The sequence below is a fragment of the Trematomus bernacchii genome, unplaced genomic scaffold (assembly GCF_902827165.1).
Source record: "Trematomus bernacchii unplaced genomic scaffold, fTreBer1.1, whole genome shotgun sequence".
Lineage (NCBI taxonomy): Eukaryota > Metazoa > Chordata > Actinopteri > Perciformes > Nototheniidae > Trematomus > Trematomus bernacchii.
In genome coordinates this window covers 11,413,480-11,430,003 of record NW_022987705.1, presented here as the reverse complement: position 1 = coordinate 11,430,003, position 16,524 = coordinate 11,413,480, and the positions used below count along the sequence as shown (strand labels likewise).

Here is a 16,524-nt window from a genome sequence, read left to right as displayed (position 1 = left end):
CTGACTTCCTGTGCACCACAATAAACAATCCCTTTAACCCCATAAATAAAGTAATGAGATAATAATTCCCTTAAACTTTGACTTAAAAGGACAATTCTATTGCTTCAAAAAGACAGTATTTAACTATGAATATAAGTCTGCTCATACTATAAGTCATCTCTACACAAATGCATCATCCACATTAATTAAAGGTGAGAAACTAAATTAATCTCTAAACTGATCAGGATCACTTTTTTGACCAATATATGCCCCTAAACCTAATCACTCCTTAATCTTTATATACAATAAAACCCTTTATATTGTGTTTGACCTTCTAACTTTCTTACTTCAACCTGTGATCAACCTTATGATCTTATTGTAACCACAAATTATCCAAACCTTCATCTCTTGTAGCTTTCAAAAGTTGTTTAATTTCATATTGTTTACCATCTTCACGAGTAACTCTGCTTCCTAGACAAAACTGAAATAATAGAAGTTTTTAAAATCAATAGCCGCTTTCACACCAAGTACTTAGCCGGTACTTGTTCCCCCCGAACTCTTTAGTCCCTCGAACTGTCCTAGTAGATCGCATTCTCACCGGAATAAGTCCCTGAGGGAGGATTAGGCAAATGAAGCCGCTGACGTCACTTCTTCTTCTTCTGCTTTGGGTTCACAAAACTTTTCTGAGTTTTACGGGGCGTGGTCCGCAATTCGCCCAGCCAATCAGAAATTGTTAGTGTGGCCGACACCCACGAACCATTTCCTCCTCAGGAAAGTACTACCTCTCTAGCAGGGACTATCTGGGGGTGAAAAGGTTCGCGCGACCTAGGGACTAGTTCCAGATCCTTTTTGGTGTGAAACCAAATCTCCCCCCCCCTAGTTCGGGGGGAAAAGTACTCCGGTGTGAAAGCGCCCAATAGTCCTGGGAAAGTTGTTGTGGGCTGTATGAAACAAACATACCATGAAGAAGACTATAGGTCGAATCAATGATTTAAAGATCTTTTTATGTTATATTTTAAAAAATCTATTGTGCAGGCCTTACACTGACATAGACTTTGAGAGTGAAGCGATATGTCTGGGTGAGATGGAAAGATATTTTAAAACATGTACAAAACACAGAGGAGAGAGAACAAGAGTGAGGTAAAGAGAGAAATGCAGAAGAAAGAGGAGAAGCTGTAACGAAGCCATATTTCTTCATACATGGAACATTTCTGGATTGCCATTTAAAAACAAATTCTCTCCATCTTTGGTGCTAAGGGCTCATTACTGTGCTATTTCTACACTGCACCTCTCAGAGATCCACTGTCAGTCCAACAGCATTTATATCCCTTCCTTGGTATTTCTAGTTTAAAATAGTTGGAATAGTTACTTATACACACTACTCTGTTTTCCCCCAAGCAAACTTATTTTAGTGCTGCAAGAAATCTTGGTTTTAGTATATATTATGCATTTCAGTTATTAATATTTACAACTTGTTCTGTCTCCTAGGGCTACTTGCTTGCTACGATCTTTTCCACCCCAACGGCGTTATACATGTTTCATTCACTCTGATAGTCCGATCGGATTTTGATAACATTGAGTCTGTGTAGATGGAAGGAGGGAAATGTTTTAAACAGATGCAAGAAATTAGTGGGGAGATAAAGATTATAGTTTAAATTAGCTGTGTTTGTGTGTGTGTGTTTGTCTGTCTGATTGCACTCAAACCAGCACAGGGGTGAGTCATCTCTGAAAGGTCACTGTGCAAATGATGTTGATGTGTGTTTCTGGGGGATGATTGATTTCATTGACATGAAGCTGACTCACTGCTCCCAAGGATCTCTGTACAACAATGGGTTTGTGATTGTGTGTGTGTGTGTGTGTGGGTGTGTGTGTGTGTGTGTGTGTGTGTGTGTGTGTGTGTGTGTGTGTGTGTGTGTGTGTGTGTGTGTGTGTGTGTGTGTGTGTGTGTGTGTGTGTGTGTGTGTGTGTGTGTGTGTGTGTGTGTGTGTGTGTGTGTGTGTGTGTGTGTGTGTGTGTGTGTGTGTGTGTGTGTGTGTGTGTGTGTGTGTGTGTGTGTGTGTGTGTGTGTGTGTGTGTGTGGTGTGTGTGTGTGTGTGTGTGTGTGTGTGTGTGTGTGTGTATGTGTGTGTGTGTCTGCGTGTGTTGTATAAAGTTCCATAATTTATTTCACATAAATATAACAAAGATGACTGTGTGTGTTTTCTCTGCATAAATATGACATGAAAATGACTCGCTTCCCCAAAGCCACAGTAACTATCCGAGCATCAGGGTTTCCCACACATAGACTTTACTTGGGCGGGCCGCCCAGGTATATTAACGTCCGCCAAAGTATATTTCGCAACCCATTTAGGTTTAATCTTTTTTTATCCGTCCGCAAGCACAATGCCATCTGCGATCGATTAACTACCCCTTCTGTACCTGTTCGCTCTGCTATCGCGTGAAGGGTCTGCTTTATGTGCTCCACAGTGCGAGGCTCCGGCGAACAGTTCATGAGCGTGCTCCACTAGCCCCCCCCCCCCCCGTTCTCGGCTACCACCACAAGTATATTTCAGATCTGTGGGAAACACTGCAAGAGTGTTTGTGTGTTTATTTGAACACATCAACAACTTAGTAACATCTCTTTGCTTCCGTCTGTCCTCATACTGTTGGCTATTTGTATATGTTTTTATTTGTCAGTATTGAGGACACTTATATGGAAGCGTTTGAATGTACACAATCCGCAGTGGCATTTCATATTTTATTTATTAAGTATTTCATCTGATTGCAATGCACGAAATAATAGCATCGTGAGTTTGTTAAATTAGAATCAGAACATATCAAGTATTACATCCACACTGGTGTGTATTAGTAAAACATATATTTCTTAACCAATTTCACTGTGTTTTTTAATCATTTAAACATTTACTAAGTAATATTTTACCATGATTAACAAACACCACCCAAGCTTCAGCCGTCTCATTAAAAGCTTCTATAAACCAATATTTGTATATTAACAATGCTGTTTCTTTTACTCTGCTCTCATTAACACATTTTTTATTATTTTTAGAAAATACTTAAGAAAAACTGAATGCGCTGTTGTTGGTGGAGACAAAAATAATTAAAAGAAGATCAAAAGACAAATCCTGTAAGAAGAATGCTGATCACTTCACACGTCCTCTGTTTTTATTGATTATATTGTGTTGTTTTGGTGCTATTTTGTTTTTAAATGAATTATTATTAGAATTACCACCAAAAAAAAACATGCCTGCACACACACATGTTATCAGTACTTAACCCTGTTTTGCATGCACACACAGACACACACACACCCTCCAGTGCCACACGGGGTAACCCTTGGTCCCTGGGTTGGGTAACCCTGTGCCCTGTTTGATGCTGGCCTGATTCTCCTGCTCCAGTCTGCATGCTGATATAGGATTGTGTTTTAGAGAAGGGGGGGGGGGTTGTACGGGTTGCCCAAGGATAAGGGGCTGAGGAGCTGTTGGCAGCACACTCTGTCACACACCACACACACACACGCACAGACACGCACAGACATAAACACACAGTCTGTGAAAACTAGGGGAAGAAAGAGGGATTACAGGGAAGAAAAAGGATAGCCGATTTTCTCAGGCGTACTGTGACAGTGAGGTATTTCAAGAATGAGAGATTAACACACACACACACACACACACACACACCACACACACACACACACACACACCACACACCACACACACACACACACACACACACACACACACACACACACACACACACACACACACACACACACACACACACACACACACACACACACACACACACACAGAGAACTGATTGTTTGCATTTGACAAGGCCGGGGGATGCTGTAGATGTCCACAGTGCTGATATTGTGCTGATAATGTGCCCTGTAGCTTTGTTGGCAGCTTAACATTCATGTTTAAACTACATTATACCACATGTAATTAATTGGATAAAGAAAACAGCTTGGTAAAAGCTGGAGGAAAAGCATAGTTCAGTTTCTTCTTCTTGATTTTCTTTCACTATCTTATTAATTTCAATACCAAACTTTATTCCTCTAACTTTTTTGCACTGCTTTTTCAACTTTCTCTTCATTTTTCAGTTGCTTCCTCCCTCCTTTGCTCAGGCCTTGGTTTTTTCTTATATCATTTCTCCTTTCCTCTTGTATTTCTGACCTCTGAGTCTGATTGATTCATCGTTCTTTAGTTGAAATTATGATTTCAAAAACTGCAACCTTGATTTTACATACATATTTTTATTGTATGAAACGAGTATACCTGCTGCTTATCAGTCTAATCTGTGACCTGCAGTGAGTTTTTGGACTTATCTCCACTAAACTGTAACAGATCGGGCTACACTTTACCCCAACATTTTTTCCCCTATGATACTCTGAATGATAGCAAACATTCAATAGGATGTGATTAATCCATTCTGAGATGAATCAGGTTAAACAATCACCTAACTTATTTAATAGCTGGCCTTTTCTGTGTGATTTACTGCCACTGATCCCTAAAGTTTAATAGGCCTGATGTCACAAATCACAAAAATTTAATAATTTATTCTGATGTTGTCCTCACTATTAAATGCTCAACTCTGAACATCAACATGCTGCGGTATTATTTAAAGCTCATATGATTTACAAAGTAGTTTTTGGCAAAATAAATCAACTAAAATCCCTAATTTGGTTGTTAAACCGTTTTAAGCATTGCATGCTCTTTCTCTTGGACTGGTACTTAGCAGGTGGTACGGTGGTTGTCAATTGTAAATGACAGATAACTGTAGTTGTGAACAGCATCTCTCCTTTAACAGTTAAGATTTTTTTTTTTTTTTTTTTCTTACCCATTTCTCTTCTCTGTCATCCATGCCCTCATCCCTTCCTTTTTTGCCTCTTAGCATTTCCAGGCTGGTTTGACTGACTTCCTGCTCTTCTTGAGTCTTTCAGGAGTTGCTGTCTGTTTAAACCAAACGTGTCCAGTGTGGGCAGAGAGTCAGATGGAGAGCTCTGCCCACACTGGAAACGTCTTATGTAAACACCATCCACTTCATCCCTCCTTCAGAGGAGATTATTATTGACGTTTCATGAAAAGGAGGAAAGTGAGATTTACACAGTGGTGAGAAACATATGGGAGATAGGAGAGAGAGGGAGGCTTGGCAGACTTTTCCTTTCCCTCTTTCTCTTTAGTTTTTATCTATCAACCTTTTTTAAGTTAAGCTGTATAGCTTTTATTGCTTCTTTGGCATGGTTTTTTCGTTGTTTCGCAATTTCGCTTAAATGCAAGGCAATGTACACTCAGGCCACGTTTACAAGGGGTTATATCCGCTACAGTTCTCTATCGTATGGACGGTTCGTTCACACGAGGCCGTAATGGAACCGCGGAAACGGAGCCCTCAAACGATAACGGCTCCCAAGATGGGTAGATCTGCGGACGAAACGCTCTGGGGGGCCTAACGGCTCTGTGTGTACGTCCTATACGATCATTTCCTGATAACGATGACGCCATAGCCCCGCCTCTCCCCACCTCTGCTGCTCACCCCCGCGTCACCCGCGTCATTGCTGATGTGTTTCGCCAACAACAACAACAACAACAATGGTGGATCACAGGGTTGCTTTCGTGCTCCAGACGCTACTGACCATGCTACAAATGTTAGTGCAACATCTACAGCTCCTCTACCACAACCATCAGCAACAAGTGGACATGGAGAACTACATGAACTACATGTTGCTAAATCCACCGCGGAGAATAAACAGAAGGGCAACCATGGCAACCATGCTCGGGGGTCTTCTTCGCTGCTTTTGGTGTATTTTGTGGCGGAAGTACAGCGCCACTTACAGGCCCGGCATATGTACTACAGCGTCTCCAGCGGGTCGAGCGGTCTCGTGTGGACGGACACGTTTCTTGAGCCGATTCCGTGTGGACGGAATACTTTTTTGCTATCGATTAAGGTTAGTTTTCGTCTCCGTGTAAACGTGGCTTCAGTTGTAGTTAACATACACCAGCTAAATCTAATGCAGTCTGTTAAAACAGTACTGAAGTCCTACCGTTGAGATGAACGTACAAAAATGTAAGTTTGGTTTTTAAGGGTGTTAATTTAACTTTAACTATTTTGCTGAAGGGATGTTTCTAATATCTAGTTGTTCCTTATTGATATAAATAGACAATATACTGGAAATATATTTATTTCTATCCTCAATTGTTTACTTACTAACAGTCAAAGAGAAATGACCGGACCCAACTTAAGGTTCCTACAATAAAGGGTTTTATTATTTACATTTAGGTAAAGATTTCTATAGTTATTTACACTGTTTGCCATTTATAAATTGCTGCAAATCACAAAAGAATCACTAAACTGAATGGTACACATCTAGTGTTTTCTCCAAATTGAGGAAAACAAGAAAGATTAGAGGCTGTAATGCTAAATTATCGCTGATCATATGAGTTATGTAACTAGGTCTAGTCATTTGCATACAATAAGAATGTATTTCACATACTTAGCTTGTTGTTTCTTTTTATTTCAGATGAGAAGACTGTTAAAATCATTTTGTATTCCACTGAAGCAAACACAGAAGAATTATTTGCAAAAGTGATGTGACCCTCTTGCTCTCTTGATCTTTCTTTCACTTTCACGCACTCACCAACATATAAATCACTGTTCTTCCCTGCTGAAGCTCATATAACCTCCCATTCAGCAGTGTTGGTATATACTTTACAGTTCCCACTCCTCTGCTCCCCGAGGCACATCCCGTTGTAGTAAACCAAAGACACCTCTCCTCAGGGCCTCAGCGCTGGAGCAGAGATGGTGGGGGTGACTTTGGTTTTCATTGTTTTAAGAATCAGAGCCCCACGGTGTGTAGTTCCTCCTGATAAATATTTCATGGGACACACCATTAAGATCAAAGAAAACTCAGCTGTCGTATTGTTATGAATCTAAGGAGGGAACATTTTAACATTCCCTCTGGGCTGCTCCCCTCATTAGGACTCCTCAACTGTAAACAGAAGTGATTTCCAAGGTTTCTTTATTATTATTTTTGTCATTATTAGCTGAAATATTCTTTGTGTGTCATATAATAGGCTTGAAAAAGGAAACAATCAGTGATTAAAAAGCTGTATAACATAGCATTATTGGATTCAAAATGTAAAAAATACTCCACTCGTTATAGCTGATGTTCTTTGGTGTGCTTCTTGGATACCTTCTTTATTTCTATTGAGAAACCACTTCTATTTGTCTGGATTTAGTGTTACATTTTCCATTGTTCAGTAACTTTCCAACCTTTCTAATGTGATGCATGGAATGCCCCTTTCCTCTAAAAATATTCAGACACCAGGAACAACATGAGTCTAGACTTTATTATTCAATGCCCAACACATTTTAATTAAAACACTACAATGTTGTTGATGATCTTGAAACGCATTCAATCTGAAGTAAATTAGTCTTCATGTTAGGAATAATGGATCAAGTTGCCCAATTCATTTTAAAATGGGCTCTGTTGTTAAATCTGTACTTAAGAAGTTATATTTTAAATATTTACAGACTCAAACCTTTTTACAAAATGCTAAATCACCAAAAAGTGACACTTTAATGTTATTTTTTTATTAAATGCTGATTTTTACAGTGTATGTGTATCATACTCCATTTTGGGAGGTAGAAAATTATAGAGGATATTCAAAATGCAACTTCTTGTAAACTAGTGAAACAAATTAGATAAACCCAGAGTACATAATCTTTAGCTCAAAAATTGGTCTTAAATCCCATAAAGAGACAAAAATATGTTGGCAGAGATGATGTTATTGTGCTCAGTATCAACAGGCGACTCTGCACTTTATCTCTGCTTTTGTATTCATGATAGAGGCTAAACAAACAGACCTTTTTGCGCACGGTTTTGTTTACCTATTATGTAAGGTGTGTGTGTGTGTGTGTGTGTGGTGTGTGTGTGTGGTGGTGTTGTGTGTGTGTGTGTGTGTGTTGTGTGTGTGTGTGTGTGTGTGTGTGTGTGTGTGTGTGTGTGTGTGTGTGTGTGTGTGTGTGTGTGTGTGTGTGTGTGTGTGTGTGTGTGTGTGTGTGTGTGTGTGTGTGTTTACATGATACTTACCAGTGGAAGAACACATTGTGCTCTGACCCCCATTGGCTCACATCCTGTTAGATTGGATGACTTGACATTATTATGAGGCGTAGCTTTCCTTTCATGTCTCACTTTAAGTTTTTTTTCTCCCGTACTTGTGACATAACAAACCAAAAGCTCAATTTACAGTAAATGTCACCACACCGGGCTTAAAAGCATAATTTACATAATCTTAGCTTTCTTTCAAAAACTATTTGAATGATTTTCCAACTCTTGAACTAATATCATTAATGCAGATTGGGTCTAATTTCACAAATGTACATTAGTATTAGCATTGTGACCTTGTAGCAGCTTTCATTTTTGCTCTGAATGTACGCAGGTTTCCAGTTTTTTGCAGGTATCATTTACATAACATCCAAATATTGTCTCGTCTTCTTTTCATGATTTTGTTTTGTCCTCATTTTCTTTTCTTTCTATTTTCCCATTCCAAGTTGCTAAGGTATCAACACTGGCAGCCACAGCTAGAAGCCAAACAAAGTCATAAAGCCTAATGTAATAAAGCCCATATTAGAATAAACAAAGCTGAGATCATCAACTCCACACGCACTCTGCTGATAAAATCTCAGTATATTACATTGTTGACTGTTTATCACATTATGAACTTGAAAATCAGTTTTCATCTGGCAGTTGTAAATGTTTCTTACAATCAACAAAACAGGTGAAGACCAATACTAAAAGCAGCAATAAATTGATCCATATAGGAAGTAACTGTATCTGTGTATCCAAATTCTAATCTCTATTGCTCTACAAAAGCTTATAACAACCTTTATTTATACAGTCTAGGATAACAACACATTACTTTTGCATTGGGTGACATGTTCCCCCTCTACCAAAAACAAAGCCACTGAAGCTTATTTTATTTCTATTTCCTACTGTCGTTATTACTCATCAAAGCAGCACATTTGTATTAATCTGCAGTTTCTTGAGTCCCCAAAAAGCGTTTTCTTCTTGCTTGAGAAACATTTCCTTAAACTACAGTGCCTATCTTTTATTGGAAATGATTAAGCATTAAGAGTTTAAATGTATGTCCTGTTAAACTTTACATAAGAACTAATGGGCTTTTGGAAGCTAGAAGTTATTTGAAAGGACACACTGTTGGTTTTGGTCGTTTCTTGGGATTTGTTAATAATAACACACATAGAATAACAGCAGCCTAATCCTTTGATAACGCAATAACACCACCCACTAATGTAATAAGACACTGAAGTTGTTTTTACCATTACATAAGAGACACAACCAGCCTAGTGTTTGCAGTATGAAACTATTTCTTTGTGTGAGTATGTGTGTGTGTTTCTGTGTGTGTTGTGTGCCTTTGTCTCTCTCTTTCCTCTCCTTTCTCCCCTGCCAGTGGACTGGCTGGGCCTGTTTGTTCAGTATCAGATATCAAACTGATACCAAGCCAAAACAGGGATCTGCCTTATTGTCCTCACAGGAAGATGGTCCATTTTTTATTTATTAATGATTACACATTTGCCTCCATTGATCCTGCACTAGCGGTCTAAATTGGCCATTCCCAGATAGAAATAGATCAGATCTGTGCCTTTTATCAGATTTATGAGTGCGCTATCAGCAAGGGAAATGCTAATGTTGACCACTCATGCACAGATTACTGAGACGTGGACATCAATTGATCTGGAAATGCAAAGATCCAGAATTGTTGTGGTAATCAACATCACATACACAACTCAAATGCCAAGGAATACTTCATACTTATTATACAAAAAATAAAAGTGTTTCCACAGCAAGATTTGCATACTTTTACTACATGTATAAGCCAATCGCTAAGAAATAAAAATAAAAGGGAAATTAATAAGGAACAGGTAAAGACAAGTACAAATCAAGAATGATAAGAAAATGGCCGCATCATTTTAAGGAGGAAATAGGAAGTATGAGAATTGTTGGGATTAGAAATGTTATTGTTTACAGTTAGAAAAATTACATTTATATTGTGTTAAATTGTAAAATTACTCCACTTTAGAAATTCCTTGGCTAACAGAATAAATCCTGCTCTGATGAGACTTTTCCATGGCATGCGACAGTTTAAATTGTTAATTTGATTTTCTTGTTTTTTTTCTTTTCATATTGTAAATGTGCTGCAAACATAAGAAAAGCCGTTATAATGAAGACTACTGAAATGCATTGTGGCAGCTGTTGTGAAGATGATGGCAGCAGTGGTGATGATAATGGGGAGGATAATGATAATGATGAGGAGGATGATGATGATCACAGTGCGGCTGGATGTGAGGGTGACGGCAGTGACGGAGGCATGATGATAATAACTGAGCAGTGGGGATAATGTGACGTGGAAGGCGGGGAGCTCAAGCAGAGAGCTAAAGGTTGCTTTGTTTTGTTGTTTTGATCACTAACACACTTCACCTTTTCCACACAAAGTTCACGACTTCACCAGGCGAGCGTTTGAAGTGCGTGTGTGTGTGTGTTTTCGTACAGTGTTTACTCAGGTGTTGTGTCTCCCCCTGCTTGAAAGTGTGTGTGTTTAGTGTGTATATTACCTTGTTTTCAAAGGCTTAATTGTCATATGCACAGCTACAGCGTAGATATGCAACGAAAAACTTTATTCACACAGGCTCCTCCAACAATGCAAACATCAATATATTTAAGACATAAAACTAATCAAACAACTATAAATTAGAAGGAACAGAGTAGAAATATAATAGTGCAAGAGAATGTTGCAAGACTAATACAGTTCAAGTAATGCAGGAGAAGTTAACTTATGTATGTAGAATAGAATATGATGAGGCATTGTGCAAGAGTATTCAGAGGTTTTTACACAGGGCCGTGTGTAAGTGAGTGTGTGTAAGTGTACACATGTGTGGTGTGTATGAACATGTCAGAGTCTTTATTGGTTCCCAGTGGGTCGAGCAGAGTTCCTGACCCCATTTCCTGGTGTTGTTGACAGAGAGACATCCAGGGCCCGAGGCTCGAGAGAACAGACACTGCCTGGAGCAGCTTCCTGTCACTGCTTCCTACTACCACTGCATGTGTCATTGTTTCGATTGCTCTTGTTCCCCCCTTTCAATTTGATTGTTTTTAGCATCCGTCAAACTCTGATTCAGTCTTTCTGGACCGTGAGGTCACGACATGTCTGTTAGAGGATTCTCAGACAAGAGAAGGGCTTCTCGTTTATTATGTTGTCATGAGAACTGTAGGGTTTTGTTCTTTTCTCTCACATTATTGAGTATTTAACAATGATCGTCACAGTTGTGAATATACAGTTTACGAGGACAACATTATCTACAAATTCTTTATGATTAACGACTTTATAGTGACGTGTATCGTTGTATGTATATTGCATTTGAAATATATTTTCGCCCACTGTATTATCTGTGCATCATGTCCCTATTTTCATCTTTTGACCTTTGGCAATCTGTATTTGACTTGTGATTATACATTTTAAACATCATATTATTTTTATTTATTATATCTTCACATTAACATCAAACATTTTCAGTTTTCCAGCTGAGAAAATGCAGTCAACTTTTTGTAAATGAGTTTTTGTGATTTCATTACTTTGAATACAGTTTTATTTTGCCAGCTCTTTCGATTTAAAACATATATTCAAATGGAAGAAAATGAAAGAAAGATTTTTTTTTTTATATAAAACAAGCAGTTGTTTTAGACCTTCTTCATTAAAACCTATTATTTATTTGATTCTGGTCAATTGGCCAGATATCAGCTATAGATATGGGACTGTTACCTTTTGATTGGGCGAATGTGACACAAGCCTATAGTGCATCATACTGTACATTTAAAGATTTAAAGAATACAGTTTCATCCATTAAGCAGAAGAAACCCCCCCTGGTTGTTTATTCAGTATGGCTCAAGAGTCAAGGAGAGAAACTTTTAAAATCCAGAGCTCCTGTCTTCACTTCTTAGTTTGATGAGTTGACAGTGTGCTAGCTCATAGGTGCCAGCAACCACAGATTACATGTTTTATTGCTTGATAATTTGTCAATGAACATCAACCAATCAAATCATTGAATTATGAGTTGTATTACATGTTCCTGTCAGTCATTTCGTAAAACAAGCTGTGGCTCCATGTGAGTTGCCAAAGTTTTCTCCAAGGTGTGTTGATGTGTTTCCAGACCACATGATGAAGTCTCTTTGTGTATCTTTGTGTGTGTTTCAGGTTGCTGTCGATTGATTCGTCGGACGTTTTTTCAGACAACATGCAGGAGAAGGGGAGCATCACCCAGCCCTCCCCCCACCCAGGCCTCCCCCCACCCAGCGCTACAGCTGCTACGACCTGGACGACCTGGATGTCTCCTGGCTGGAGCTGGTCAACAACGAGTTCAGACAGATGGGTGAGTGCAGACTGACTCGCAGCCCTCAACTCATAATGAACGCCAGAGAACATTCTGACATTGAAACGAAACAAAGACCCATCATAACATTTCAAAGAGTTTCCAAAGGCATTGAATATTATATTTTTTCTTTTATATAATCACTTACCAAAATGTGTCATGAATGGTGTGGTTTTACTTCAGTCTCATGGACTCATGGACTAGTTGTAACACATAAGGGATTGTATCAGAAACACAGATGATTGTTCTCACCTATAAGAACATATTCACATATAGCAGTTCATTTTAATTAAATATTGCTAGTTGAATTAAATAGAAACGGCCTTCATTTATCATTACAGTCAATGTTCCCAGAGGAAATTGAGGCTGGTTTTGCAGCTAAATTAGATTTTGCACAATTTGCAAAAGGTTATCATTAATGTTTAGGGTTTTCTCTATTCCACACTTACCCATTAACAGTCACATAACCTTTATTAGATATGTACCAAACCCAATCACAACCTTACATTTGTTTATCTGACATTTCCGATGTAAAAGTCACCTCCAAGTCAACTTAGTTAAACTCTCAAAGGTTCTTAAAAGTTGGTTTCTGTGATGCAGATGCTTTTCAGTACATCCTTTTTTAATTTGTGTTCACTCTTATCATCACCTGCTTCCTCCGTCCTCTCTGTTCCTCTTCTTCTGCAGTTAATGTCACTTTCTCTCTCCCCTGCTTTCCTACATCCTCCATTTGTCCATGGTGACAACAACTGCTGACCCCGAGCATCTCTGCCATCTCCACCATTTTATCGATATCTGATCGGCTCCTTTCAGATAAAGCGGAGTAATTGTGTTTATAAATCCCCGCTGGGGTTTCAGGCCTTTATTCCTGGGACATATTCTCCTTAAATCAAACACACACACTCACACCACACATATATACAATAGCCTCCTGCCAGAGCAGAAGTGGGTTGTTTGTTCATAACCTCCAATGCTAGACCAAACAAAACAGAGGATGATTGGTTCTGCTGGGTGAAGCATTATGGGATGATTCAGCATTTTCTATTCCCTCTTGTACTGTATGCATATTTGGGGAGCGAGTGAATTCAAAATGTGAACTTGAAGACTTTGAATCCGGTTATTTAAACACTTTTTAACACTTGATATCTTGCAGAGAACTATGACATAACTGTAGCACACAAACACTGTAAAATGTTCAGTCTGTCAGTAGTTATAGAGAACCACCAGTCAGTATTCAGCTTCATGGCCTTATAATGCATTCAATAAAGGGATAAAGGAACATAATGCATGGACAATATGCAGGATGAATGAATTCGAACATACTGAAAAGTATAGAAAGATATTCAGTCAATGTGCCTGTCTTTTGTCTGTGTGTTTGATACAATGTTGCTTTCAGACAGAGAAGTGCAGTCGTGACTAAATACACACATGATAAATGTCCATGTGCGCACAGCTTTATACGTACGCACATGGAAACAAGATAAATATGAAAGCAAATACACTATGAGTACACACACTCACAGCGGTTGTTGCTTCCCTCCCTCCTGTGTGTGTTCAGTTCATGATGTAAATGTCACAGCAGGTTAATAACAAACTGTACTTCCCTTTTGACGCTTGAAAGCAGCTTTTTAAATCCCAACCATTTAAAATCACACAAGTATTTTCATTTGAATGAAAGTTTTGTGTTGATGGCTAGATTCAAAAGTAATATATAAAGAATTAAAGTTGACCCACCACTTCAATATCATCAGAAAGGTTTATTTTACATTTCCATAATAACTTGGAAATAGTCTCTTCTTTTTTGTTAAACAGCAGCTCCAATGATAAATAACCCTGTTGGCACAGAGATGCTGAATTACCAGGAAAAAGGATTTTACTTTTTGGTTGTTAAAGGGATTGAGTGACATAAATAATAGATATAGACACAGGACGCTCAGCTCCACTTTAAAAAACCTCCCAACTGAGTGCAGAATCCTTCAAATAAATCAATAAATAATCCTCAACTGCAGATTCTACGACAGCAGAAGTGTATTTATTGCTTCTAATAGAATCCAGGCGGTAGGCAACAAGAGGCAAGTCGAAAAACAATTGTAAATACTAATCTAAAAATTATCACCTAAATTAATTGTTTGGGAAAGTCTCCATTAACGGCATTTAATCAAGATTTTTTTTCCACTGTTTTTAACTGTTATCCAATAAATCACTTTTATTATTTATTTATTTCTAAATAAAAGTGGCTTGCTGTCACCAATCTTGTATAATGATTGTAATACCGTTGCATGTAATGAGATAATAGCGTTCCACATCTGTTTGCCACCGTCCAGTTTACTTTACTGGTACGGTACCTTACAATACTTTATCTTTATGAGAATTAAAAAATCGCAGGTTAAATTTAGTTTCCATCAACTATTTAGCAGCCTCAGAGCAAGGCATTACTTTGAGATGCAAATGGAGCAGGAATATTAATGCTAATGCCGACACATATTGGCACAATGAACTGAGCTGTTGGCAAGGAGGCTTCATGACTAATAAGGTTGTTTTTGGCTCTGTTTGTATATGGGCTAGTAGTGACGGAGCACTCTCTGGTTAATATAAGAGTCCACTGAAACTCCACTCACTCCAACATCCTGGGCACATTTGATCCAAAGCTGGCTACCATAAAACAGTCACTGACCTGTGTGATGAGTACATATGAAGAAATCTGCAAGCATTTACAATTGAAGACGTGTTTTAGCGACAATAACTGAAATGTGGTCACTTGGCTCTCTTAATTTGAGTTTCCTGTAAGTAGGTTCCTATTTTTGTTATCCTTGTCGATAACAAAAGCTCAAAAATACTTCAGAGTTTTGACCCTGTAACTGAGCACTTTTCATTGTTCTGTAAAGTCTCTGAGTATTTTCTCCATAACGTATCTCTCTCATTAGAGGTCATATATCAACCTCATATCAACCAATCAAATACACAACTCCTTTTCCTCATACTCCACCCCAGTTTTCTAATTGAGTTTGAGAGGATGAACAAAAATAAATCACGTTTTACTTTCTGTCCCCAGCATTACCAGAGCTGGACGGAGCTGACAATGGAGTGTGTCCTGGTGGAGCTGGAGAGGCATCTGCGAGGAGAAGATGCGGCAGGCCATCGAGGCGGAGGAAGGCCTAGGCATCGAGTACGACGAGGACGTGGTGTGTGACGTCTGCCGCTCGCCAGAGGGAGAGGACGGCAACGAGATGGTGTTCTGTGACAAGTGCAACGTCTGCGTCCATCAGGTCAGAAACTAAGCAGCTTATCAATCCAATTCAAATAGCTTCATTAGCATGACCATGATGACATACAGTATTGCCAAATCTTTCTACAATTGTGACATCTATACATTAATAAACATTTTGAACAAATGCAAGAATTACAGGTTTTCTTTGCAACAAAACACTATACTTTTTGAACATGGACTAGAACAATTAATAAAACCTTTATCCATACATAAATATACATTTGAAATGTACTGAAAATGTATAACATTCATAACAAATGCAAGAATAACATGTTTTATTTAAAAGGAAAATATACTTTTGAACATGGACTAGAACAATTCATTAAGAAAAAGATATGCTCTGTTCAAGCATTTCTGTGAATATATTTGTAAGTATTTTTTTTGGCTTTAAAACAATATTTTTACAGAAGAAGGTAATCACTCTTGGGGGAATAAACAGGTAGAAGCTGAAGGGGAAAAACGTGAAGTACAAAATCAAGGTTGTTCAAAGAGGAAGGTTTGCTGTAGAGATGCCCTCACATATTTTACTAATATTTTTCTCCCTCTGACTTAATGTATCATCTGCCTGAAAGTACATGTTGCAATTTCAGAACTGCTACCTGTGACACCCTGAGGCTGCTGCTGTGTTTGTTACACTGACACAGTGTTAATTATTTTTGTCGGCCCCCGGTGACACCTATGGTTGACACTAACACACCTTCAGTGTGTCATCAGACTGCCTCTGCCTCCCTGCTGTCCAACTGCAGACCAAATATATCATGTTATTCTGTCACAGAGAAATTCTCTCACAATGTGGAAAAAACCTGTATGTGGAATAGAAGTAAATTATTTAGAAA

The 16,524-nt window shown here is 38.5% G+C and overlaps 1 protein-coding gene across 1 annotated transcript in view; it reads left to right on the top strand.

Annotated features, from left to right (window-relative positions):
* Positions 1-16,524, top strand: part of LOC117490630 — a 91,397-nt gene that overhangs the window by 72,739 nt on the left and 2,134 nt on the right. Inside the window, exons 5-6 of the mRNA XM_034140389.1 lie at positions 12,246-12,420; positions 15,473-15,686. Of these exons, the coding sequence (XP_033996280.1) occupies positions 12,246-12,420; positions 15,473-15,610 (313 nt within the window). The 3' untranslated portion in view covers positions 15,611-15,686. The remainder of the gene's footprint in view (positions 1-12,245; positions 12,421-15,472; positions 15,687-16,524) is intronic.